This window comes from Trachypithecus francoisi, unplaced genomic scaffold (genome assembly GCF_009764315.1).
Source record: "Trachypithecus francoisi isolate TF-2019V2 unplaced genomic scaffold, Tfra_2.0 Lachesis_group14, whole genome shotgun sequence".
Lineage (NCBI taxonomy): Eukaryota > Metazoa > Chordata > Mammalia > Primates > Cercopithecidae > Trachypithecus > Trachypithecus francoisi.
The window spans coordinates 21556013-21583450 of NW_022681459.1; the positions used below are offsets into that span (position 1 = coordinate 21556013).

Sequence of the window (27438 nt, forward strand, 5' to 3'; positions counted from 1 at the left end):
AAAAAGAGTCCTGATGGGATTTGGAGTTACACTGCCGGGGTTTGAATCTCAATTCTGCCACTGCCAGTCGCGCGTTTTCTATTGCCAGCCACCTTACTCCCCCCTGGCCTCAGTTTCCTCATCCTTAGAAGGGGAGCAGAGCACATGGTGGTAACTCCCTGCACATTCCTCTCGTTCCTTGTATTGGGTGCCCAGTTTGTGCCCTCCCATGGCGCTAGCACTGAGTGGGCTCAAACTCTGCACGCGTTTACTAAGCATGTCGACTGAAGAAATCTGGGAACCTAGTACCTGGGCACCATACCGTTACCCCAAAGGAAAATGCATGCACTTTGTCAGAGAAGACGAACACTGCGTCTGGAAACCTCTTAAGGGCACCCACGTGTCCTCGGCTGCAGACAGCAGCGAGGAGAAACCCAGGTAATGCGAGAAAGCGGAAGGCGGAGGGGTCCCGCGACAACCCACCCTCCAGCTCAGGTGAGCTCAGAGCGAGAACACACCGTCAGGCTTTGACAAAGGCACCCGACCCACACCCCAGCGCCTCCCCACCAGGTCGTGCGTGGACTTCAGCCTCCAGCCACAGGATCCAGTGCTGCTCGCCAAGGCTGCCCGCTTGGGCTCACTGCGCCTGCGCACGTAGCGGCGCGCCCCAGGACCGCTGCCCGGGCCCACTGCGCCTGCGCACGGAGTAGTGCACACAGGTCGGCGGCACTGGCCCACTGCGCCTGCGTACGGAGTGGTGCATTTCGGGACGTGTAGTTTTCCCCGGCAGGACCGTGGAAGTCGTGGTTTGCTTGCGGCCTGGCGCGGGAGGCTCCGCCACCGGGATCAGTAAGTGTGTGACGTCGGGGTAGGAGGGTGCGACCCAAACTCCAAAAGCTCTTTGGGATGCTGCAATCTCGCGGCCGGCCCTGCGCTCGAGTTTTCCCTCCTAGACAAAAGTCGGCGGGCGCCCGGTCGCGCCGGGGCGGGGATCTGGAAGGTGAAGGCCGCCAGGCCCCACCGCGGGGCGCCCCAGCTGGACCTGGCCGTCGGGCGCCGTCAACCCGCTGAGCAGCGTGTTCCGGCTGGCACGTGGCCCGGGCGGGGCCCATGATTGGTTCAAGCCTACGGTGTTGGTCTCCGGAGAGTTTAGGGGGACGAGCAATCCTCTGGAATGGTGGGGGAAGCGATGACAGCCCCTGGCCCTCATCCTCCGCTTTGGGGGATGGGGGGGTGGGTGGGGAGGGCAAGTGTTGCTCCCTGAGTGTTGGGGGAAGGGGGTGGGGAGAGGACCCTGAACTGGCCCCCGGGTTACCCAGGAGGAGCTGAGGCCCAGAGAGGTTCAGCGACTCGTCCAGTGTTGCACATCGAGCACAGGCACCGACGTTGCCCTCTGGGGCCTGGGCTTCCAGCAGGGAGAGACGCAGACACCTGTCATCACTTCTTGGCGGATTCCTGAAATGTTGAGTTGTGGAGTCTGGGCAGCTGAGATCGGGCAGGGCTGGCTTCTTGAAGGTCAAGGTCCCCGTGTAGAGGGCCAGGTCATGCCCAAGGTTCCCCTGGCAGCCCCCTCCCTGGACCTACCCCTCCTGATGATTGGGTGAAGGGCTGGGTGAATAGGGTAGAGACTGGGAATAACAACAGCTTCAGAAAGTTCAGACAAAGGGCGCAGCGTGATTAGTGACTGGAAGGAGACAGCAAGCAGTAGACTGATCCTTGAATTTGTTAGGTGTGCCAAGAAGAAACAGTATTAATAGATTGTGGACGATACATATCCATATTGCTTTAGTTGGTCTAATCAAAATAAGCGAATAGCTTTTTTGTTTCTAAGAGAAACCTGACAAAGGAAGACAGGGTATTTTTGCAGTGAAGGAAATAGAAATATTTGGAGTTGTATCTAAGCCACTTGTTACTTTTGTGTTTTAAGCTAAGATCGTGGATAGTTCCAGGGAAAGTTAAAAATTTCCCGCACTTCGTAGATTTTATTCCCTTCAAAAACGTCCCCACCTTGTTGGCTTTTGCAGTTCAGTCCTCAGATACCAGCTGCCTCTTTTCTAATATTGCATCAGGTGTACATATGGCAGCAGAGCAAATAGCTTACTGATACTTCTAGCTTTTTCTTTTCATTTGCCAAAGGCTCAATGAAAATGGCTGGCTTGGGCATGTAATTGAAGGGAGGTGGGGAAAAGTAATTCAGAGGGAGCGGGTGGGAATGAGCAGGGCAGATCAGGGTGGTTCACCCTCTTGACTCCCACCTCACTACAGCCCTTCTCCTGCTATTGTAGATTGATTCTAAATATGTTTCTTTCCTAAAGCGCTTGAATTTTATCACTCCAGGTATGAAGCTGAGGCAGCCGCCAGTATATTTTGGCAGTCAGGTTCTGTGATATCAGAGAGGATGGTGAATTGTGAATTCCAGAGTTGCAGAATTGTTCTTTAGATTCTGATTTGTTAAATGACAGCACTTTGGTTCAGAGGGTTAATGACTTACCCCAGGTCATATGCCATGCCATGGGTGCCACCAAGATTAGAGCTCAGATCTCCGGTTCTCCTGGTCCTCAGGCTACTGATCTTTATTCCCTGCCCTGCTGTCTTGGAATGACTGCATTTTGCCCTGGATGTCGCTAGCCTATATCCTTCAGCTTGGCGTGTCCGGTCATGGAAGGAGAGAGATTTAACATAACAAGAATGGCTGACATTCAGTGCTTTCTGTGTGTTGGCCATGGTGCTTAGTGTTTACAGTCTAATCTGCAAGAGAATTTACAGATGGGCAAGTTGAGGCTGAGAGAGGCCAAGTGACTTGTCCAAGGTCACACTGCTAGTGAACATAGCACGTGTTTTCCAGAGGGCCAGACTGCTGGATGTTTTTTCATTCATTTCCTCCTGTAAGATCATTGGACCTATTTCTCGTTCTTGACTTTGGGAATCAATATTCTACGTACATCAATTCACTGGGTATGCAGTTTTGTCTCAGAAAATTTTCAGGGAACAGCCAGACTCATCTACTATATCTGTATACAACTCAATTAAAGCAGAAATTATAAAAATAAAATTTATAAGACCTTTAACATTTTAATATACAACATAGTTATTCACTAAGATTATTAGAGATACTCAAAGTGAAAATTGTAGCAACAGGTTATAGCATGTTAGGAGCATATTTCTTTAGGGCAGGTCAGAATCTGCTGCTCTTTAAAGACAAGTGGGCCATTTACACATGAAGGTAATGAGCACGTTCAGCCACCATCATTACAGTTAAACAGAGCTACGATTTAAATTCCTATCGCTACCTTATCTGACTTTGAAGAGGTCATGGGGAAAACTTGGCTACCTTGTGCCAACCGCTAGCTTGTTTTCAAGATATTATAATCTTGAATAGATGGGAGATCTTTGTAATTGAAAGTTTTTTAAAAAACATCTTGCCTGAAGTTCATCTTATCCCCACTCTAAAGGCCTCTGACATTTTCAGCCACTTTTCTTAATTATGACGGTAAGTACATTTCAAGAGAAGTGTTTCCCTGACTTTTGAATGCAAAGCTCTCTGCCTGTGTCAGGATAGTGCCAAGGTTAAAGCCCTGGAGCCAGACTGGATGGGTTCGAATCCCAGGCCCACCTGTGAGACCCTCGATGTGTTACTTAAATTTTATGTCCTCCTCTCTAAAGTGGAGGCAGTAAGCTGTTTCATGGGGTAGTTGTGAGGGCTAAATGCCTTAACTCGTCTAAACACTTTAGCCACTTTTTTGTGTCTGACACAAAAACGTTAAGCTATGATTATTGTGCTATGAAGCACTGAATTTCAGAAAACGTAGGGGCACTGAACACGATCTGCTTGACACCTTTCTTCACTTACAGATGGGACTGAAGCCCCAGCGGGAAGCCACTTACCAGAGGATGTAGGTTCTTCATCCAGAGCTCAAGTCTTCTTGGGGTACGTGTCATATTCTAAGAGTAGTGACCTACAAGGCCTTGGAGCGAATCCCAAGGCTTGGGCTGCCGGCCCTGCCTTCTTACTTCCATATGCCACGGTGTGGCATATGACCTGGGCTAAGTCATTAACCCTCTGAACCAAAGTACTGTCATTTAAAAAATCAGAATCTAAAGAACAATTCTGCAACTCTGGAATTCACAATTCACCATCCTATCTGATATCACTTCCTTCCCCATCTTCTACTAGGTCTCCCTCAAGCTTTAGAGAGAATTCTGCACCTGAATTGCATCCGACAGTTTTTCTGCCCTATCCCTTATTCCCTTGCTCCCAGATCATCTTTGAAAAACCAAATTGAACTTAATTAGCACTCAGAGGACTTGACAAAGACACTCACTCCCAAACGAGCTTGTGTTTCGGTCTGGAGACAGGTGGAGGGACGGATTTTAGACTTGGGCTCTTAGGTCCACAGATGAATGGAATGGGAGCCCATGTTCCCTCAGGAGAGGTGCTGTGCTGCTGGGGGCTACAGAGAGCTGCTGAGGAGAGCTTTCTGCTCAGCAAGGGCCAGGCCTGTCTGGGCCCTTGCCCAGCCCATCCACTTCCCACCAGTCTCTCAATCGCCTTGTCAAGGACACAGCCCACCTCTCTGCAGAGTTTGCTTTCTGTTCACATGCCCTCTCTCCATCAAAGAGACATCTTTCTAAGGTGGTCTGCCCTAGGAACTCCAAATTGTCCTGTTTCTTCCTGCCCAGATCAGACCTTCCGGCTCCCTGGACTTGACCTTCCAGCTGCCTCTCATGTACTTGTCTGTTGGGGGTTTGTGTTGATCAGGAGTGAATTCACAGTCTACCATGAACTGGAAGGTGAGTATAGTTTTAAATATTTATGGCTTGGGGTTTTTTCTTCCTTCTGATTGTGAAAATTCAGAATAACAGTTCTATACAAGTAGACTGATTAAAAAGAAAAAGTAGGTGAAAGCATAATATTTATGTTTCATTTTAAGTTAAAACATAAATGTACATTTACTCACTGGACTTCTGGAAGAAGGCCAGGCCTTTTCTTTGAGTGTGCATACACTAACTTCAAATCTTCCTCACTTTTGTTGTAAAAACTATACCTTTAAAGCTTTACCTGCAATTTGGCATTGTGCTTTCTTTTTTTATACATTTTTTTTTTTTTTTTTTTGTAGAGATAGGGCTCCACTATGTTGCCCAGGCTGTTCTTGAACTCCTGGACTCAAGCCGTCCTCCTGCCTGAGCCTCCCAGAGTGTTGGGATAACAGGAGTGAGCCACCGCACTCGGGCCATGTTGGTTCCTTTAAAGTAGATGCAGTGGACTGAATATTTGTGTTTCTCCAAGTACATGTGTTGCAACCATAGTGCCCAGTGTGATGATATTTGGAGTTGGAGCTTGTAAGAGGTAATTAGGTGATGAGGCTGGAGCCCTAATGTTTGGAAGAGTGACTGTATTAAAAGGGCTCCAGAGCACTCTCTTACCCTCTTTCTGCCATGTTGGGGGTACAACAAGAAGCCAACCGTGGGCAGTCTGGAAGAGGGCCCTGCTAGAACCCCCCGTACTGCACCCCGATCCTCAGGCCTTCAGCCTTCCGAACGGTGACAAGTACCTCTTCACTAAGCCACCCAGTCTGTGGTCCTTTGCTGTAGGAGCCTGCGTTGACTAAGACAGTGGATGAAGACCTTATGAGCAATGCGCACACAAGACCTTTCCAGCGCTTCCCACTCTTCCCCAACCTTTTATAGTTGTCTTGCCAACAGCATTTTTTTTTCCAACTCAAACTTGAGTCTTTCAAAGCATTCAACTTAGTTTTTGTAAAAACTCTTGCTTTACACAGTCCTGTTTCACAAGTGTGATGTTTAAATAAGTTATGGAACATAGCATCAAGACAACTTAAATAAACTGCTTGGCGAGTAAACACACCTGACCCATGTGAAACATCAGATTCAACTGGTGGGAGCAGAAGTTCAAGGGCAGCCAGGGAGGAGGTCAGCAATCAGGTTTCACCGAGAGAAAGGAGAAGGTCATTGTAAGTCCCAGAAGTCAATAAGGTGAGGTGGAGGTTGTTTAAGAGAGCGGCCACTAAAATAATGTTTATCGTAGTCACTTTGCAAAGTCTAAAATCAAGCAAAAGTTGTACATCGTCTCACCATCTAGAAATGGCTACTATTAACAATCTCGGTATATTCACTTTTTCTGTATATATGTGTGGCGTGTTTTCATACATAGGATCTTATTATACGTGTTTTTTCAATTATTATAAGCATTTTCTTCAAAACATCCAGTGGTTTTCTATTGCAAGGAGAAACTGGAAAGGTCTGGAAGCAGGATCCAGGAGCCAGGAAGGTAGCTTTCCCATCTTCCCCAGCTCTGTGGGGCGAGGGGCTTGGCAGGCCCTGCAGGAAGGCCGAGGGCCCAGGAACTGGTGTAAGTTAAAGATGCAGAGTGAGTGTTCTGTGAAGAGTTGGAAGATATAGGAGAGTTTGTTTAGAATGCCTTGAGGATCAGAGCTCACAGTGGAAAGGCTGGGAAGGAAAGAAGAGGCAGTGAGAGGATGGAGAGGGGAAGAAGCAGAAAGCAGTGTGGGCCGAGGTTTAGGGAGGTCATTCGCCCACTGCAGTGGCTAAGTCAGTAGAGGAGAGAGGCAGTAACTGGTACTAAGGGCTAAGGTTCAAAGCATTAAACCTAATGCCTCAAGGCGGCGTTTCTCACCCCCAAGCACTAGTTAAGGCAAGGATTTCGAGCCCGACTCCAGAGTTTCTGATTGGGTAGATCTGGCTGGGGCCTGAGAATTTGCACTTCTCACAAGTCCCAGGCGGTGCTGGTGCACACTGGTCAAACGCAATGCGTGGGGAATTTTCCTCTTTAATTGTGGAGTGACACCAACCCACGTGACCACTCGGGCCAGTCTTGCTTGTGACAGTTTTTTCCGCCATCAGGAACAAAATCTGCCCAAACCTTCCCAGCTTCTGCACGGTGGCTTCCAGGGAGCAGCTTCGTGTTTAAACACAGCCCCATCTTGTGTAGTGTTAGAAAGGAATGGCCCCAGGCTGGGCACGGTGGCTCATGCCTGTAATCCCAGCACTTTGGGAGGCCGAGGCAGGCCAGATCACTTTGAGCTCAGGAGTTCGAGACCAGCCTGGACAACGTGGCGAAACCCTGTCTCTACAAAAAAATACAAAGGTTAGCTGGGCGTGGAGGTGCGTACCTGTAGTCCCAGCTACTAGGGAAGCTGAGGCTGGATAATTGCTTGAGCCTGGGAAGTGGAGGTTGCAGTGAGCCGAGATCATGCCCCTGCACTCCAGCCTGGGCAACAGAGTGAGATCCTGTCACAAAAGAAAAAGAAAGACATGGCCCTGATTGCAGAGAGCTGTGGAAGGTGGAAGGTTTGGTAGCCCCCGGTGCGTCTGGTGGCCTTCCCCCTCTGGCTCAGTGGGCCATGGCCGGCAGTGACAGTCTACAATGCTACCTGTGCATTAACAACAAGTGTGGCCCCATTATTTAAAAACTTAGTTATTCCTGGCCGAGGCGGGCGGATCACAAGGTCAGGAGATCGAGACCATCCTGGCTAACACGGTGAAACCCCATCTCTACTAAAAAATACAAAAAATTAGCCAGACGTGGTGGCGGGCGCCTGTAGTCCCAGCTACTCAGGAGGCTGAGGCAGGAGAATGGCGTAAACCTGAGAAGCGGAGCTTGCAGTGAGCCAAGATCGCACCACTGCACTCCAGCCTGGGTGATAGAGCGAGACTCTGTCTCAAAAAAAAAAAAAAAAACTTAGTTATTCCCATTTCACAGGTATTAGGGTTTTGTTTTTAAAAGTGAATGTAGATCTAGGCCAGGCACAGTGGCTCACCCCTGTAATCCTAGCACTTTGGGAGGCTGAGGTGGGAAGATCACATGAGCCCAGGAGTTCAACACCAGCCTGGGCAACATTGTGGGACCCCATCTCTTCAAAGAATCAGAAAAAATTAGCTGGGCATGGTGTCATGTACCTGTAGTCCCATCTACTTGGGATGCTGAGGTGGGAGGATGGCTTGAACCTGGGAGGTCAAGGCTGTGAGAAGCTGTGATCATGCCACGGTACTCCAGCCTGGTTGGAGTCTCAAAAAAAAAAAATTCATGTAGATCCAGTCTACCCTGGCAGCATTCATTTTCCTCCCCGAAGATCTGTATGTTTCAAGAGATGTAAGGGATATGTTAAAAGGAAATTGGAGGAAGGGGTTTCATACCACTGAAGGTCAGTGGCTAAGAGTGGGCAGGAAGGGGGCTCTGGAGCCCTTTGCTTTACCCTATGAATGTTCTTGACCCCTGCTGCCCTTGTGCTGCATCCTTCTCAGTCCACGCTTCTGCCTCTTGCCGTGCCTCTCCACTGCCTGTAAAACAAAGTGAACACTGAAGCCTCCCACCGGCGTCCATTGGCTGATGTGTTTCCATTTCCACGCGTTTTCTAACCTCTGGATGAGAGAGTACACTCCTGCAATTGCTAAAGCTAAGTTTCCTATTTGGGTTGTAGATAGCTATGGGCAGTAATGTGGTCTTCATTATATTAATAATAGGGCCCCAGCCAGGCGCCGTGGCTCACACCTGTAATCCCAGCACTTTGGGAGGCCAAGGTGGGCGGATCATGAGGTCGGGAGTTGGAGAGCAGCCTGACCAACATGGTGAAACCCTGTCTCTACTAAATATACAAAAAATTAGCCGGGCGTGGTGGCACGTGCCTGTAATCCCAGCTACTCGGGAGGCTGAGGCAGGAGAATTGCTTGAACCCAGGAGGTGGAGGTTACAGTGAGCCGAGATGGTGCCATTGTACTCAAGCCTGGGTGACAGAGCAAGACTCCGTCTTGAGAAAAATAATAATAATAATAGGGCCCCATTGGTTTATTCAGAGAGACTGAGAAAGCTGGAAGAGAGTAGCTTTTCCCAGTGTGAGTCAGTGCGTCAGGTAGCCTGGAAAATCCCAGTAAACAAAAAGAAGTTTATACAACAACATTCTTTTCATAGCTGGTTTGTAGGCATGGCACCAAACCTTCACCTCGAAAATGCAAACCTTCAAGGAAACAGGATTTCAGGGTTTACTGGAGGGATGGGATTAGCCTAGGTCTGAGGGAAGAAGAGCCTGGAAACGAAGTCAATGTTTAAAGCTACTCGTATTTACCAGAGTAAAAGGTTGAAAAGTTTCACTTTCGGAACATTTTCAGTCTTTTATACTGATGCCAGAGTGATCTTTCTGAAGTGCATGTGTTGTGCTTATTCTTTACTGTTAAAACAATTTCATGGTTGAAAACTATTAGCTAATTACTGAGTGTTCTTGTGTTCTTACTGTTTCAGTAAAATTAAAACGATTTAAGTATTTGCATCCCTGCCTCCTCCCATGATTTTCATTGTATTTCTATCATATCATGCTATATCCCTTCTGCAAATATCCATACATAACCAGTTAAATGATTTCAGAGGTAGCGAGTCCAGTTGCCTCTGGAAAATTCAGTAGCCGAGCCAGAGTGTATTTGCATGTTGTAAATGTGAAGTGGATGGGTGTGAGGAATGACTCATACACAGTACAGGACAGTGTGATGCTACAGAGTTGGGCTTTGGAGCATTTGGAGCTGGGTCGGGCCCTGCCTCGCTGACTGCTGGCCTCCCTGCCTCTGCATTTTCTCAGCTCCCCCACAGTCAGGGCGAGCCATCTGCTTGTGGAGGTGGCTAAGGGCAGAAGGGAAAGAGCCGCGTCAGGCAGTTTGCACGCCGTGAGTTCCCAGTCTACAGCAGCCGATGCTACAGCTTCTAAGTGTGAAATCCACATCTAGTTCTGAGTCATAAAGAGTTTCGATACAATCAGGAACATTTATCTACATACATTGTGATTTCATGAATTGCAGTTTATTGAAAATCAGGCTTCAGTGGGAGACTGGCCCCGGGGTTAGAATGTCCTTCCAACTGGCTCCTCACGAGGGAGCTGTGGGACGCCTCAACCGCTCAACCTCCAGGAGCTCTCCTTTCCTTGCTCATATAAACAGCAGGTCGATTAGGGCCCCTTGGAAGTTCTTTCCAGCCCCCTGGTTCTGTGAGCATGTTGTACACACTAACTAGGTTCAGATCAACTTCGGTTAGACTCTAAGAGGGAGGTGCACATGTATCCCCCGTAGTGGAATCTCATTGGTATTTCATATAATAAGTGATTGGCAGAAATAAGGATTTCATTGGGATAAAATCCTACCTGGTCCTCTAAAATAATGATTGCTCAACCAAAGCATACCTTTTCACTATTTGGGAGGGAATTTTTAATCACACAAAAAGTACATAATTACCATTCAGGTCATACTAACCATGTGTATGGAACTAATATTTGCTTTGAGGTACTATTGCAATATATAGAATTTCACAAAAAAGACCTACTAGTGCAAAGAGTGAGTAATTCAAATCCATAGTTTTTCCCTAGATTTTATTTTAGTGAATGGGGTTGCAAGAGCAGTTAGGAAGTAGCTATGTTTTAATGTTTTGACTTCTGTTGTGTTTTATTTTACCGTCAATTGCCATTGCTAATGAGTCTCTAGAAGCAAAAGAAAATCCCAGAGTACTAAAGCTGCAGTTTCCAGAAGCAAGGTCTGATTCACTCTTACTTTGCAGATGAAGGGGCAGGAGCTCAGAAAGCAAGAAAGAAAGGAGCTCATTGCCTGACCCAGGTCACACAGTCAGTCGGTGGCAAAGTAGAGCTGTGACCCAGGCCTCCGGGCTCCAGCTCCTTTCACGATCTGGCTGCTGCCTCAGAAGCAAGGGCCTGGGTGATCAGCAGGTTACACGGCTGAGCTGTGAGAGACCAGAGTTATCATGCCTGTAGATGACTGGTGATCCCCTCCATGAAGCCAGTCACAAGCAAGCAGCAAAGAGCAGAGCTGTAACTTGACTGTTGGTCCTATGTGGATAGAAACCTTTTCTGCCTGGTCTCCCATGTAGCCCCAGCCCCCTGTCCTCGTGCCTGTTGCAGAATAGGTGCTAAGTAAATATTTGTTGACTGAAGGAACATAAAAGAAACCTCCCATGTCAGTGATGAAACATTTAGTTAACATGGCTTCTTTCTTCTTGAAGGTTCTTGAGCACGTGCCCCTGCTGCTGTATATCTTGGCAGCAAAAACATTAATTCTCTGCCTGGCATTTGCTGGAGTGAAAATATACCAAAGAAAAAGGTTGGAAGCAAAACAACAAAAACTGGAGGCTGAAAGGAAGAAGCAATCAGAGAAAAAAGATAACTGAAGGTCAGTCCACAGTACCCGGCCTTGCAAGTGGGAGCTGGCCAGGGGGTTGGGGTGACCGACCAATGAACGAGAGAGGTCTGAGACTTCCCTGTCCTTCGGGTCTGAAGGGCTGCATAGGGGCATGTGGCCTCACCTGTTCTCTAAGTTAGAACTGCTCCATAAAGGGCCAGGTGTGTGGATCCTGGTCCTGGGATCTGAGTGCTGCTGAGCCAAGGCGCACGGAGGATGAGTTCATCCTTCTCGAAACCTGCAGTGGCAGTGGTTCTTGACAGGTATTGGGTTAAAAATTGAGGACTTAATGACAGCTGTGGACCTTCTTCCCAGAGAAGCACACATGCTAAAACCATCTGCATTTGTGTGTGGGGAGAAGTTTGCAGAAGTGAGGAGTCCAGGAGTACAAGACCAGCCTGGGAAACACAGCAAGACCCCTTCTCTACTAAAAATTGTTGTAAAAATCTAGCCAATATGGTGGCATGCTTTTGTAGTCCTAGTTACTCGAGAGGCTGGGGTGGGAGGATTGATTGAGCCCAGGAGGCTGAGGCCGCAGTGAGCCGAGATTGTGCCACTGCCCCACTCTAGCCTAGGTGACAGAGTAGGATCCCATATCTTAAAGGTCATTTGAAATTCCAAGATTAAGAAACCCTGTTATCTTTGAGATAAAGTCTGACTCCATGGTGTGACAAATAAATCCCTTCTCAGTCTGGTCTTAACCCAGACCTCATTTGCCACTTCTCTCCACTCCCCATCCCCCTGCAGGCCATTCCTCTGCCACCATGGCCTTTGGCCTTGCTTATTAGATTCTTCCCAAGGACCTCCTCACCAGGCTTGAGGGTGCAGTCATCATTGTCACCCAGTGCCTATCACAGTACACACTGGCGGGCTTAGAACATGCTTGGGGAGTTATAATACATCCAAGCACCAGAAAGTTACTGTTAAGCCCCTGTTACAGATTTCACACGTGACAATTCACAATTACCTTGATTCCAGTGTGTTGATGCCGTTTCTTCAACTTGCAGGTTGAGTGCTGTACTTTAAAAAGCAGAGGATTCAGCAAGGTATGGTGACTCATGCCTGTAATCCCAGTGCTTTGGGAGGCAGAGGTGGGAGGATCATTTGAGCCAATGAGTTCAAGACCAGCCTGGGCAACATAGTGAGACCCTGTCTCTACAAAAACTTAAAAAAAAGAAAGCTAGCCTCACGCTTATTGGGTGTGATGGCGCATGCCTGTAGTCTCAGCTACTCGGGAGACTGAGGTGAAGGATGGCTTGAGCCCAGGAGTTCAAGGCTGCAGTGAACCATGATCACACCACTGCACTCCAGCCTGAGTGACAGAGTGAGACCCTGTCTAAAAAAAAAAAGGATTCAAATGTGGTGATGGTGGGGTTCTAGGTCAGTGGTTCCCAAACCTGGCTAATGATCAGAATTGCCCAGGTGTTTGTTTAAATGAAGATTCCCAGGCTTCAGCCCAGAGAGGTTCCATAATGGCTCTGGTTAGGTTTGGGTGTCTGGGTTTTTTGTTGTTGTTTTTAAGATATGGGATCCTACTCTGTCAGCTAGGCTAGAGAGGTGCAGTGGCACAATCTCGGCTCACTGCAGCCTCATCCTCCTGGGCTCAGGCAGTCCTCCCACCTCAGCCTCCGGAGTAGCCAGGACTACAGGAGCATGCCACCACACCAGCGAGGTTTTTTAAAACAATTTTTAGTAGAGAAGAGGTCTTGCTGTGTTGCCCAGGCTGGTCTTGTACTCCTGGGCTCCAGCGATACTTTAACCACAGCCTCCTGAAGTGCTGAGGTTACAGGTGTGAGCCACTGTGCCCAGCCTCTGCTCTTTTGAAAACCCATTAGATAATCCTTAGGTTGTCTTCTCAGCAACAGGTAGGAACCACTGGGCTAGGTGGCCTCCCAAGCCCAGCCCACTCTGAGATTCCATGCTTCTGTCAGTAGGAATACCCTTGCAGTGCCGTCAGGCTTGTTGAGGCTAAAGGCCTACTGATGAGAAACAACACCCACTGAGTGGTTATTCTGTGCTGGGGACTTTGCTAAGCATTTCATGCACAACCGTGTTATTCAGCCCTGATGACTCTGTGAGGCATGTTCAGGTGGAAAGAATGGCTCACTCTACATAGTGAAGAACAGAATCAGAAATCGATCCCAGGTCAAATGCATTCAATCAGCACAGCCAAGCCCACGCTGCACTACCTTCCCGAATACAGGCAAGTGAGCTCGTAGGGACGCTTCGTGCTCTGTGACTCACCCCTTCTGGCATCTGCTCACTTGCTGGTCCGCAGTGAACTGCAGGCTTTTGCTAGATAGAAGAAGTTACTTACTTTTTTTTTTAAAAAAGTGTTTTATTGACTGAAATTTAGGAATAGGCATTACGATGGGGAGGAGAGAAATTAAAAAGGGTGAGGGAAGGCAGTTTAGATTAAAATGTTGCTGATTGAATTTATATTCCTGACAATCCCCACTTTGTGCGCTAAACTGATCAAAAAAGAAAAGATGAGATGGAAGATCATAAAGGCGTTGCCCCACCCACAAACGTCACCAGAGACCTGCAGTTAAGTCAGGGCTGGATGGCTTAGAAGCGACTCAGGGAGTTGGTCTTCCTCTGTAGGCTGGCAGCTTCTTAAAGACTAGAGACTTCCTTCAAACTAAAAGGGTTTTCAGGTCGAGTGTGGTAGCTCACGCCTGTAATCCCAGCACTTTGGGAGGCTGAGGCGGGTGGATCACTTGAGGTCAGGAGTTCGAGATCAGTCTGGCCAACATGGTGGAACCCTGTCTCTACTAAAAATACAAAAATTAGCTGGGCGTGCTGGCACGCACTGGTAATCCCAGTTACTCAGGAGGCTGAGGCATGAGAATCACTTGAACCTGGGAAGCAGGGGTTGCAGTGAGCCGAGATTGTGCCACTGCACTCCAGCCTGGGCGACAGAGACTCTGTTTTAAAAAAAAAAGTAAAAAATAAAAGGGGGGTGGGGTGTTTCAGATGGAAGGGAAACTGTGATGCTAAAAATACATTCGTTAATAAATAGACTTGAGGGATCGACTTGAGTGGTGTCCGCTTGTTAAGTTTAAATGGCTAAGCAGAGGTCTTTATGCTGAGCAGTAAACCTCAGGTATACTCTTATCAAACATTTCCTACTCATCCCTTTGGTTTTCCCTTCTAGATTCTGCCATGTAAATGTCAGCTTGAGTGGATTCCAGCTGAGAAGAAAGAGAAGAAATACTTAATTATTATTATTTTTTTTTTTTGAGACGGAGTCTCGCTCTGTCACCCAGGCTGGGAGTGCAGTGGCCGGATCTCAGCTCACTGCAAGCTCCGCCTCCCGGGTTCACGCCATTCTCCTGCCTCAGCCTCCCAAGTAGCTGGGACTACAGGCGCCGCCACCTCTCCCGGCTAGTTGTTTTTTTGTATTTTTAGTAGAGACGGGGTTTCACCGTGTTAGCCAGGATGGTCTCGATCTCCTGACCTCGTGATCCGCCTGTCTCGGCCTCCCAAAGTGCTGGGATTACAGGCTTGAGCCACCGCGCCCGGCCGTAAATACTTAATTATTGAATAAATTGTCAGAGGATAAACTTCCAACCTAGACCTTGCACTTACAATAGTGTGAATTTGTCCATGTTTTTAAAAGAACCAGTCCTGGCCGGGTACGCTGGCTCTTACCTGAAACCCCAGCACTTAGGGAGGCCAAGGCAAGTGGATCGCCTGAGGTCGGGAGTCTGAGACCAGCCTGGCCAACATGGTAAAACCCCATCTCTACTAAAAATACAAAACTTAGCTGGGTGTAGTGGTGCACGTCTGTAATCCCAGCTACTCAGGAGGCTGAGGCAGGAATTCTCTGCTTGAACCCAGGAGGTGGAGGTTGCAGTGAGCCTAGATCGCACCTCTGCACTCCAGCCTGGGCAACAGAGCAAGACTCCGTCTCCAAAAAAAAAAAATTAAAATTAGAAAAATAAATAAAAGAACCAGTATTTTGTTTACTAAAATAGAATGCCTTTGTAAAAAAAAAGGTGTCGTGGCCTTTGGAATAAGTCAAATTGTATATCTCTTTCTCTTTCTCTTACACAGCACCCGCCACCCATGTTGTAAAGGGGGGTGGTTTGTAAACCCACACCTCCCCCACCATCTCAAGCTGGGGATTCCCAGGTGAGAGGCTTCCACAGAGGACAGGTGGTGCAGAAACATCTGCTGTGGAGGTGGGGTCCCCAGCCCTGGGTGCCTCGGCCAGCTACCCCCGACCCCAGGCCCCTCATAGGCTGCCCTCCGTACCCTCCTTTCTCCTCTTTTCCTCCTACAGGTGCCAGACCCGTGTGAGAGTGATTCAGAGTGTTTTCATTGTTAGGGTGGAGGGAGGCTGTGTGCGTCCAGGTGAGCTGGCCCCGGGGGGAGTCGTGGGAGCCCACCTGTGTGCCTCAGAAGTCCAAGGCGGGGGATCTGCTGACCAGTAGACACTCATGTGCTAAACACAAGTGCTTTTGTAGGCTTTGGGACTTAAAGCTACACTTTGGAATTTGTGGAAGATCTGGCCATCTTGGAAAATTAGGTAGAAGATGATGTAAGGACTGGACTAAACCACTGATCATGCCAGCGGTGCCCACGGCTTTTCTGTTGTTTGTTTTTGTTTTTTTTGGAGATGGGGTCTTGCTATGTCCCCCAGGTTGGAGTGCAGTGGTACAATCATAGCTGACTGCAGCCTCGAACTCCTGAGCTCAAGCTATCTTCCCACCTCAGCCTCCCGAGGAGCTGGGACTAGGCCCTGCTAATTTTTTTATTTTTAGTTGAGACAAGGGTCACGCTGCACTGCCCAGGCTGGGTGTAGGTTTTTTGTGAAGAGCATTTTGGGAGTTTTGTTTTTGCTTTGTTACTTTTCCTATACACTCTTCGACCACTAGGGGGAGATGAGTAATCACTAATTGAAGGGATTTTGTTCGTTTTTTTATGTTCTGAGTTTTTTTTATTGTTTTTTTTCAATAAAGAAGGAGTTTAACTGAAGTAAGGCAGGCCACGCAGGAGATGGAGTTATTATTCAAATTGGTCTCTGAAGGCTCAGAGGTTAGGGGTTTTCAAGGTGGAGTTCTTGCTATCATTCCACTTCTTAGGTACATGAAGTCGATAGATGTGTAGTTTGATGTTAAATTATTGGCCGGATGCATGCACCGCTGGTTGTAGAGACTGGTAAAGCCCACTAGCAGGACCCCATCTGGACCACAGCGATCCCGCAACCCTCTGGACCATGACCGAGAACAAACACAAAGGACCTGAGATGTGTTGCAAGGCCAGAAGCCGACATCCGCATTCTCCACCCACGGAGAGCCCCAGAGTCCCTCATGCACATCCTGCTTGATCATATTACACACATTCACACATTCCAAACACATTTGTTTGGTTTTCACGCTTACAACATACTAGAAACAGGAAGGAAGAAAGACTGTCAGCAGCAGAAATACCTTTGAGCAAGAGGGACGGTCTGAGAAGCAGACTTGAGAACTCACCGTGTGCTCTTCGTGTGCCAGACACTGCAGCAGCCACAGCGTCCCACATGGGATGCCGCCTGTGATATTATGCTCCTCGTGATGACCTCAGGCATGAAGAAGAGGTTCAGCCGTTTCACAGTCTGTTTAACAAGTACATACATAACCCAGACGTACATGAGGAATCTCAGAAACCAAATAATTCAAAGCGTCTGGGATTCTTTCAAAAGGTTGCCTCTGCCCAAGCTTTCCTCCTATTCTGTCTATAGGGAAACATAGCTGTCCATGTCTCATTCCCGAAGCCTTCCAGATGCCTGGATCTTTAGAGTTCTCTCCCTCACCCTAAGCTGAGTACACAAATGTTCCTGGAGGTTTGCTTAGTGCCCTGCTCTGTGCCGGGCCCCACAGGCAGAGATGGCGGGTACCCAGGCCTGACATTGGAGAGCTCCTGCGCCACTGCCGGAAACACACGCACCATCACACCATGAGGGAGCTCCCCCGTGCAGGTCTCATCTGTGTCAGTGAAGCCAGAGGATGGACCGGGGAGAGTCTAGGAGAGAAAGGAGGATGGATTCTCAAACATGAGCAAGCAGCAGAGGCCGTTTAAAATGCAGACCCTGGCCTGGTGCGGTGGCTCATGCCTGTAATTCCAGCACTTTGGGAGGCCAAGGCAGGAGGATCACCTGAGGTCAGGAGTTTGAGACCAGCCTGGCCAACATGGTAAAACCTTGTCTCTACTAAAAAAAAAAAAAAAAAAATTAGCTGGGCGTGGTGGTGCGTGCCTGTAATCCCAGCTACTTGGGAGGCTGAGGCAGGAGAATTGCTTGAACCTGGGAGGTGGAGGTTGCAGTGAGCCGAGATCGCACCACTGCACCCCAACCTGGGTAAAAGAGTGAGACTCTGTGTCAAAACAAAAAAACTAAAAACAAAAAATAAAATGCAGACTCCTGGGCTGGATTCCAGGTCCATTGCATCAGAACCTATGGGAGAAGGACCAGGAATTTGTGATACGAACATCCCCAGGCAATTCTTGACCCTCCTTTTGAGACCTACGCTGTAAAAAGATGGGTAGAGGGAGAGGCAGCAGGAGCCCAGCTTGGGAAGGAGCCATGGGGGTAGGCAGGAGGAGGGGCAGGAGAGAGCGTGTGTGGCAGCAAAGCCTTCAGCCCTTACTCCCCAAGATCTCACAGCAGCCTCCACGGAGGGTAATGGTATCATTATCCCCTTTTTGCAGATAAGGAAACTGAGGCAGAGAGGCCCTGCCTAAGGTCACCCAGCTGGTGGGAGGCATAGACAGGCACCAGCCCTCATGGTCTCACTGAGACTGGACTTTTCACAGCTGTGCTGTCGAGTCTGAGCCAAGTAAAGAGGGGACTAGCGAGAGTTTTTGTACTTCGAAGTCTGGGACATAAAATCTTCAAGACTTCAGCGTCAGTGACACGATGGTGACAGAGGCCAGCATTGCTGGAAGGATCCTTAAAAGGGACAGGATGGGCCCTTCTTCTTCCCTTTCTCCTTTTTGGCTGCTGGAATACTAATGCAATGGCTTGTTCCACAGCCACTTTGCACTAAGAGGTGTCTTTGAGACCTGAACCAAGTCTAGGAAAATGGAGTAAAAAGATAGGATCCTGGGCTCTCAATGACTATGGATCCATTATTTCACCCCTGAACGGATACCTTGGTACGTCTTATTTTTGGTGGTGTAGCTTCTATTTCGTTGGCATCTCTGTGATTTATTCATAATTCATCTGTTTTAGCTGAAACATGGAGCCAGATAGAAATGGGCTCAAGGGCTTCCTGATAGGAAGACTTGGATTCTGGTCCCGACCCTCTTGTTACTACTGTGATGTACGTGGTTAAGTACAGGTTAGGCCCCAGCCTGGCCTTTGTAAAATGAGCTCAATGATCACTGTCCTCCCTACTGTACAGTGTTCATCTGAACTGAATGAGGTCAAGCATGTAAAGATGGTTTGCGTGTGGCAGGACAATCACAAAGGGAAGGGTGTATACTGCCTGGGTGGGCAACTCAGCCACCAGTTGACCAGGCAGGGGCTCCATCCAACCCAACTGGATTGAGCCAATGGCCAGCAAACCCCATTTGCTAATTTACCTGTTGGCTCCTTCCAGGGACAGCCCTGTTTCCTAATGTACCTCCACCTTGGAAGCCACCTTGGTCCGTGGGAGGGAGAGGGGCTGTGGGTGTTAGTGGTGGGAAAGGTCAGAGAGGATGGGATGTTCCATCAGCCAACCACTCAGAAGGAGAATAGCGCCACCAACATCAGGAGCTCTCCCCTAGTGGACATTTCTAGAGATACGTGGCTCAGCCCGGCGTTGCTGCGTGTGGTCACCCGCTCTTGACTAAATACAGTGCTCTAAATACGGTTGCTCCCAAAGAGACTGTGGGCTGTCCTCACCAGCCGTCCTGTCCCACCCCCACCAGAAGAAACCTCTTCTTATTATTAATTCCCTAACCAATTGCAGATATTGCAGATAATCTTAAAGGAAATGCCAGAGAACAAAATTTCCTCTGATCAAAGTATCGACATGTTTGCTTTGACCTTAGCATGGACCACTCACTCAGTGGGTGCCAGACACGATGCAGTGGCTTGGCGCAGGTTATGTGATATTGTGTTTTGTTTGTTTGTTTGTTTGCTTGTTTGTTTGTTTGTTTTTTGAGACAGAGTCTTGCTCTGTCATCCAGGCTGGAGTGCAGTGGCACGATCTCGGCTCACTGCAACCTCTGCCTCCCGGGTTCAAGTAATTCTTCTGCCTCAGCCTCCTGAGTAGCTGGGATTACAGGCATGTGCCACCATGCCAGGCTAATTTTTGTATTTTTAGTAGAGATGGGTTTTTGCCATGTTGGTCAGGCTGGTCTCACACTCCCAACCTCAAGTGATCCGCCCACCTTGGCCTCCTAAAGTGTTGGGATTACCACCCGGCCAGGTTATGTGATTTTTAAAGTCCCACTGTATTTTATTAAGGAGTTGACTGAGCCTCAAGGAAGTAAAGCAACTTATCCAGAACATACAGCTACGAAGCTAGAAACTCAAGATTCCAACTAGGTCCATCCAATTCCAAAAGCCCGGTGAATTTTCTGTTACTTTCTATGGGAAGTTTTCAGGTTTAGTATAAAGCAACATTTCTTAATTATGAATACAATCTTATGTAACCAAATTGCACATTAAAGCATAGTCCTTTTGATCCTTCTTTCCTCTTTTCTAATAGTTTTACAAGACCTCAAAGGAATAGAACTCTAAATCTGTTTTATTAAATTGCTTTAGTTTTCAAACAAAAATAGCTCCTGTTGGTTTATCTTTAGCTGTTAACTTAAACACATTCCTTTTTTTATCGCTGCAAAATAATGTGTATTTAAAAGATATTCTGTCTCCTCTTTAATATTACATTGAAATAAAATTTTCTGGTGTCCAGGGGGAGTTGGCCATTTTGGCGACTGGTGTCTCATCTGAGGTCAGAGGTGAGCCTTGCAATGTAGAAATGGTGAGGGTGAAAAAGGAAAAACTCAGCTTCAATAACTGAGCTAAGCACGGTGGTGAGGAGCACAGGCTTCAGAATCTCACAGCCCTGGTGCCTTGCCAGCGCCTAGTTTCCTTATATGTAAAACAACTGGCAGGATTAAGAGAATTAAATTAAATTCTAATAGTTGTGTGTGAGTGGCGAGGCAGCATGAATAATGGCTCTAAGTGAGAATTCTGGGTTGATTCTCTCTGTGCCTCAGTTTTCCACATTTTTTTTTTTTTTTGAGAGGAAGTCTTGCTCTGTCGCCCAGGCTGGAGTGCAGTGGCACGATCTTGGCTCACTGCAACGTCCACCTCCAGGGTTCAAGCGATTCTCCTGCCTCAGCCCCTCGAGTAGCTGAGATTACAGGTGCCCGCCATCACACTTGGCTATTTTTGTATTTTAGTAGAGATGGAGTTTCACCATGTTGGTCAGGCTGGTCTGAAACCCCTTACCTCAAATGATCCGCCCACCTCGGCCTCCCAAAGTGCTGGGATTACAGGAGTGAGTCACCACACCCAGCACGTGTAGCTGTTGGTGCCTATTATTCCAGAACCCTGGGAGGTGTGGAATAAATGGGATGTAGGGCAAAACCCACTCATCTCCCAAAACTCAGGCCACCCACACACAAAACTCAGGGCCTGCACAGTGAGAGCACATTGAAGTGACCAGGGAAGTTTGAGTACCATGGTTTGTTCTCAAGGAACTTAAATCCTAAAACGTACATGAAATCCTGAGGGAAAAAGACCTCACAGATATACTACACAATATCAGCTGTTTCACCAGGTTAATTGCCAATGAGAAATGCAATATTTCTATTGACAGAGCAAGACTTCCTTTAGCACCTGTGGCTTGCTGAATAGTGGCCACCAAAGATATCAAGGTTCTGTTCCCTGGAACCTATGAATGTTGCTCTTTATATGGAAAAAGGTCTGCATATGTAACCAAGTCAAGGATTTTGAGATGTGAAGATGGTTTTAGATTACTCAGGTGGGCCCTAAATGCAATCTCAGGTGTCCTTGTAAGAGGGAGGCAGAGGGGGATTTGACACAGGATGAGAAAGTGGTGTGGCTACAAGCCCAGGAATGCCAGTAGCCACCAAAAGCTGGAGAGGCAAGAAACAGGTCCTCCCTGGAGCCTCTGGAGAGAGTGCTGCCCTGCCGACAGCTTGCCTTTGGCTGTCTTGTCTGTCCTGTCCTATCCGTTTTATTTTCTTTCTATTTTTTTTTTTTTTTCTTTTGAGATGGAGTCTTGCTTTGTTGCCTGGGCGGGAATGTGGTGGTGTGATCTTGGTTCACTGCAACCTCTGCCTCCCGAGTTCAAGTGATTCTCCTTCCTCACTCTCCCAAGTAGCTGGGATTACAGGCGCCCACCACCCCACCCAGCGAATTTTTGTATTTTTAGTAAAGATGGAGTTTCATGCCAGGCGCGGTGGCTCACGGCTGTAATCCCAGCACTTTGGGAGGCCGAGGCGGGCAGATCATGAGGTCAGGAGATCGAGACCATCCTGGCTAACACCCAGCCATCATGCCTGGCCCACTTCCCTCCCCTCCCTTCCCTTCCCCTCCCTCCCTTCCCTTCCCCTCCCCTCCCTCCCCCTCTCCTCCCTTCCCTTCCCCTCCCCTCCCTCCCCCTCTCCTCCCTTCCCTTCCCCTCCCCTCCCCTCACTCCCCTCCTCTCCCCTCCCCTCCCTTCTTTCCTTCCCTTCCCTCCTCTCCCCCCTCCCCTCCCGCTCCCCTCCCCCTCCTCCTCTCCCCCCTCTCCTCCCCCTCCCTTCCCCTCCATTCCCCTCCCCTGCCTTCCCTCTCCTCCTCTCCCCTCCCCTCCCTTCTTTCCTTCTTCTCTCTTTCTTCTTTCTCTCTCTCTCTCCCCTCCCCCTCCTCCTTCGCCCCCCTCCTTTCTCCCTTCTCCCTCTTTCTTTCTGAGACAGGGTCTCACTCTATCACCCAGGCTGGAGTGCAGTGGTGCGATCAGAGCTCACTGTAGCCTCAAACTTCTAGGTGCAAGCGATCCTCCTGCCTCAGCCTCCTGAGCAGCTGCAACCACAGCCACTATACCTGGTTTAATTTCTGTTGTTTTAAGTCACCAAGCCTGTGGTAATTTGTTTCAACAGCTACGACAAATTAATATAGCACTGTTGACTGTCAAGTGAGGCCTGCAACAGTGGAAACTTTATAGTTCTAAGTGGTCAGCTGTTTGAGGTGTGATTAATCTCCAGGAAAAATGTTACCAGGATTCCCTTTGTAACCATGACAAAATGCTGCGGAAGTCCACCACTTAGTTGCTGAAAAACACTGAACATTTGCCTTCATCTGACAAAGTCTTTCTGAATAATACAGGGAGGTTCAGGCGGGAAAGAAGGCAAGCAAAGGATGGGATGCCTTCTGCACTTGGCTGTCAGGAAATTCTGGGTAGAAATTCTTTCTTTCTCTCTCTCTCTCGCGCTTTCCTTTTCTTTTTGAGACAGGGTCTGACTTGTTACCCAGGTTGGAGTGCAGTGGCACGATCTCTGCTCAGTGCAACCTCCGCCTCCCAGGGCTCAAGTGATTCTCCTACCTCAGTCTCCCGAGCAGCTGGGACCATAGGTATGCACCACCATGCCCAGCAAATTTTGGTATTTTTTGTGGAGATGAGATTTCGCCGTGTTGCTGGCCTCAAACTTCTGAGCTCAAGTAATCCTTTCACCTTGGGTTCCCAAATTGCTAGGATTACAGGCATAAGCCACTGTGCCCAGTCCAGAAATGTTCATAAAATTTTTTTCAAAGACCTTATTTTTTACAGCCATTTTTTAGATTCATGCAGAATTGAATGAATTGAGTGGGTGCCCCACCACCCACCACCGCTATCAACATCCCATATAAGTTTACAAGGTTTTTTTTTTTCTTTTCTCTTAGAGACAGAGTTTCACTTTGTCACCCAGGCTGGAGTGCAGTGGACAAACATAGGTCACTGTAGTCTCCAACTTCTGGCTCAAGTGATCCTCGTCCCTCAGCCTCCCAAGTAGCTAGGACTATAGATGCATGCCACTCAGCCCAGCTATTTTTAAGTATTTTTGTAGAGATGAGATCTTGCTATGTTGCCCTGGCTGGTCTTGAACTTGTGACCTCAAGCAGTCCTCCTGCCTCGGCCTCCCAAAGTGCTGGGATTACAAGTGTGAGCCATGGTGCCCAGCCATAAATTATTCTTTTTACACACCTCAGAATGATTACCTCTAAAATTACTGTCTGAATATACGTAACCAAGAGTGAATTTTATGGTATGTTTAATAGGGGTCAGGCCTTTTTCTATAAAAGTGAAAAAGACAACCACAAATTCTTACAACAGACATCGGCAGCAGCCCCAAACCTACATAGGGGGGTGTTCCACGTCCCAGCTGCAAGTGGCTCAGCTACAGGGTTTCGAGATGAAACTCCACCGCATAGTCTAATGACCTGCTGGGCTTCCTGGAGTTGGTGGGGAGATTGGCTGAATAAGTGGTCTCTGCAGACCCCCATGCATGCCACCCCTTTGCCCACCATAGCCCACTTGAACCCACCACTGTCATAACTTTCCAGGTCCTAATTGGGACCACCTACTCCACTTGGAGTGTCCGGATGGAGTTTCCCCTCCGCGGATGCCTCTCACTCATCCTCCACCACTTTGCTGACAAGGAAGGAACGATAATCGGCAGGAGGGAGTCTTGCTTGGTGACCATCTGGACGATACCTCACACATGGCCAGCTGGATGCCTGTGGATGACTTTGGTGGATGGAAACTGGTTGGCACGCTATTTAATTTGGGCTTTTTGTGGGATGACTGCACTCTGGTTCTCTTATTTTCTCAGACCTAAATTTTGACCACACAACCTTTCAGCCTGCTCACCCCTGCTTACCGCCATCCTCCTTTGGGCTGGGTTAGACTCATCCTCCCCTTGACAAAGCCTTCAAAGCAGCCTTCACAAGATAAGAGTCGAGACCCCATCTTACCAATACATTTTAGTGAAACTTCTAGTAAACTCAAAGTGCTTGCCAACATCCTCAGGAACAAGTCAGTTCTCGCAGCACCCCTGTGGGGTCGCTGTTGAAGTATCTTTGGCTGCAGTGGTATGGAATCCATCTCAACAGAGTTGACGGTAAAGACCAGACTTGTAGCAGCCTCACTGCTTGTTGGAGGAATCGCCCTTAGGAAAATTTCCCAAGATAGTAGTTTTCCCATCTCCGTACTTTGCTAGTTAATGTTCTCCACTTGCTTGGGTTTATCCTTTCAATTCCTTTGCTAATTAAACTGCTGAAAAGTATACATTCGTAAGAATAGACACTGTCAATGGACTGCAAACAAAACTCTTTTCTGTTATTGATGATAAACCATTTCAGAGAAGACCAGGCTGAGTCTAAAGGGTTCAGATAATTACAAGGGGAAGGCAGAGAGAGTAGTTCATGGCCATAGGACTTGGCCACCTCTGGGCAACACGCAATGCTTGCTAAGTTAATGACTGTAGGGATATAGAACTGGCCCTCAGCCTCTCTGTCTTCCTTTGGCCTCTGCTCTTCCTGCTGTCTTCTCTCTTTGACCACGATGACACACTTTCCATAGGCCTTCCTCACCACATCACAGAACTCAGAGAAGAGGCTGTCTTCTTGTTTGATACACAGCTCATCTCTTAGGAACATCCGATATTTCCAAGGCACCCATCCTTGACTACCCGCAGCGTGCACAATACACCAAGTTGGGGTTTGTATGAAATATCCATCACTAATATCTTCCCCAGTTACTAGACTTTCTGAGATACTGGTTTCCCCAAAATATACAGTCTTAAATCCATCATACTGCAGTGTTCTCAGTGTTTTCAGATACTGGAGGCATTGCTTCCTCTTGATGCCATCAAATTGACTTCTGATAATGATGTTTCTTAAAAGAGGGCTTGCAAAGTGAGGCATGGTGGCTTCTCAAGTGTTTTTAAAAGCTTGCATGTCTGCATCTGGGGAGAGATGGCAAGTGGGGGATGATGACCTCATAAAGGGCTTTCTTACAGTGGTGCCAGTCCTACAGATACACTTCAGGTTTCACAGCATCATGGAATAAATACTCAGAACAACTCCCTTCTGACCCATAAAATATGGAAATTGCAGATGCTACCCATAAAAAATGCTACTTTGACACCACTTCTGCAATAGGTCTGAGACAGAGGTTAGCAATCTTTTAATAGTGATGAGCCTACCCATTTGGCTTAAGATGGGGAGAAATGTTTACATTCATTTATCCATTTCAAAAATATGTACTGCCTACCTGCTGTACACCAGGCATTGTGCCAGGCACCAGGGATATGGTCATGACACACCTAGGGAGTCCTGGACTTACGTGTTGTGTGTCTGTGTATGCATAGAATTTGTGCCAACTGCCTTTCCATTTGCACAACTAAGAGTGATTTTTTCCAGGTGGCAGAAGGAAGGTATGGCAAATAGCAAAATAAAGTCAGTCTGCACACCTAGCTTCCACTGGAGCTTGCAGGTATTATTATTATTTTTTTTTTCTGAGAGGGAATCTCTCTCTGTTGCCCAGGCTGGAATGTAGTGGCGTGATCTCAGTTCACTGCAACCTCCACCTCCCAAGTTCAAGTGATTCTCCTGCCTCAGCCTCCCAAGTAGCTGGGATTACAGGCACCCACCACCACGCCTGGCTAATTATTTGTATTTTTAGTAGAGATGGGGTTTTACCATGTTAGCCCAGATGGTCTCGATCTCCTGACCTCATGATCTGCCCGCCTTGGCCTCCCAAAGTGCTGGGATTACAGGCGTGAGCCACCGCGCCCACCAGGAGCTTGCAGTTATTGAGCTAATTCAATACCTCATCTTGAAAGCACTTTTAATTTTATATACTCAGGCAAAATGACAGTTTGCTTCAATCTCTAACAGTCTCTTCAATTTCCTTTGTATTTTCTTGCCTCTTTAATCAGAGCTAAAGACGTTTCATAAAATGGGCATGAAGGATTCCCTCAAATGAAGATGTGGACAAAATGATTGGTCAGGTCCTTTGCTCTACTGTTGAATGGAGGAGGATTCCCCCCCCCCCCCACAGGGGTTTTCTTGGAGCTCAAGTTTGGACAACCCCAGACAGTAAGATAATCTCATCATGGTAAAGTTAATAAGAAATATGTGGTCTCCAAACAGCCTCTCCTGGAGGCCAGGATCAGCAGGTTTGGGTGGGTAATTGGCTTGTGGTCATTTTCTCTTAGGATTTTTCTTTTAGTAGTGGAAACTGTTTTTCAGATCAAATTTGGATGCCAACTATGTGGAGCAGAAGTATGGCTGCTGTGGTGGAATTGATCCCCCTGTCAACCACACCCTTTGTCTCCCCCTACCCCAAGGGACTCTGTGGCCTGGAACCGCAGTGTGAAATGCTATATAGTGCAATGAAGTCAATTCTAAGACAAGAGTTCTTTGCCTCTCTCATCTAATTTTTAGTTATGGAGATGAGACACTTGTTCAGAAGTGTGGAAAAGTATATATAATATGTTATCTTTTAGATATGTGTGTAAATATGCATATGTATGCAATGTGCTGATATTTTAACGCATAAACAACATGACTAAAGCAAACACTCTAGACTTCTCCAAATGTGCCTTGTTTTATAGTTTTCACTTTGGAAAATGTCAACATTTTTACATTAAAAAATATTACTCAGCTATAAAAAAGAATGAAATCACGTCTCTTGCAGCAACATGGACAGAACCGGATGCCATTATTCTAAGTGAAATAATTCAGAAACAGAAAGTCAGATACCACATGTTCTCACTTTTAAGTGGGAGCTAATAAATGTGTACACATGGGGACAGAATGTAAAATAATAGACTTTGAAAGGGAGGTTGAGGCAGGAGAACCATTTGAGGCCAGGAATTTGAGACAAGCCTGGCCAACGTGGTGAAACCCCTTCTCTACTAAAAATGCAAACAAATTAGGCGGACGTGGTGACTGACACCTGTAATGACAGCAGTTTAGGAGGCCACCACAGCTCACGCCTGTAGTCCCAGCTACTTGGGAGGCTGAAGCAGAAGAATCGCTTGAACCCAGGAGGTGGAGGTTGCAGTGAGCTGAGAACGTGCCACTGCACTCCAGCCTGGGTGACAGAGCAAAATTCCATTTCAAAAAAAAAAAAAAAAAAAATTAGTATCAAGTGGTAGCTGAGAAATGGACATGAGTTTCAAAATAATAATACCAGCATCATTATTAACAATAAAACTACCGGGTACCATCTAAGATTTCATGTGTTTTTCTTTGTCCTTAGCTTATACCCTACTGGA

At 47.6% G+C, this 27438-nt stretch overlaps 2 protein-coding genes across 11 annotated transcripts; one reads left to right on the forward strand and one right to left on the reverse strand.

Annotated features, from left to right (window-relative positions):
• The first annotated feature begins 679 nt into the window (after nt 1-679).
• Nucleotides 680-26758, forward strand: SMIM11A (small integral membrane protein 11A). Of its 10 annotated transcripts, XR_004442152.1 has the most exons (8): nt 680-828; nt 3832-3907; nt 4660-4770; nt 11009-11175; nt 23986-24103; nt 24735-24872; nt 25577-25649; nt 26095-26758. XR_004442152.1 is itself a non-coding variant. In XM_033232397.1 (6 exons), exons 3-4 carry the CDS (start codon nt 4759-4761, stop codon nt 11171-11173), a joined length of 177 nt encoding a protein of 58 aa, XP_033088288.1. In that variant the 5' UTR covers nt 680-828; nt 3832-3907; nt 4660-4758; the 3' UTR covers nt 11174-11175; nt 12192-12230; nt 14342-14499. The 10 variants fall into 10 exon arrangements, 6 of the variants coding, with proteins under 6 accessions (XP_033088288.1, XP_033088285.1, XP_033088289.1 ...); XR_004442153.1 differs by lacking the exons at nt 23986-24103; nt 24735-24872; nt 25577-25649 and adding an exon at nt 23717-23919; XR_004442154.1 differs by lacking the exons at nt 23986-24103; nt 24735-24872.
• Nucleotides 24105-25178, reverse strand: FAM243A (family with sequence similarity 243 member A). Its single transcript, XM_033232391.1, has one exon. It carries the CDS (start codon nt 25076-25078, stop codon nt 24323-24325), a length of 756 nt encoding a protein of 251 aa, XP_033088282.1. The 5' UTR covers nt 25079-25178; the 3' UTR covers nt 24105-24322.
• Nucleotides 26759-27438: the final 680 nt, after the last annotated feature.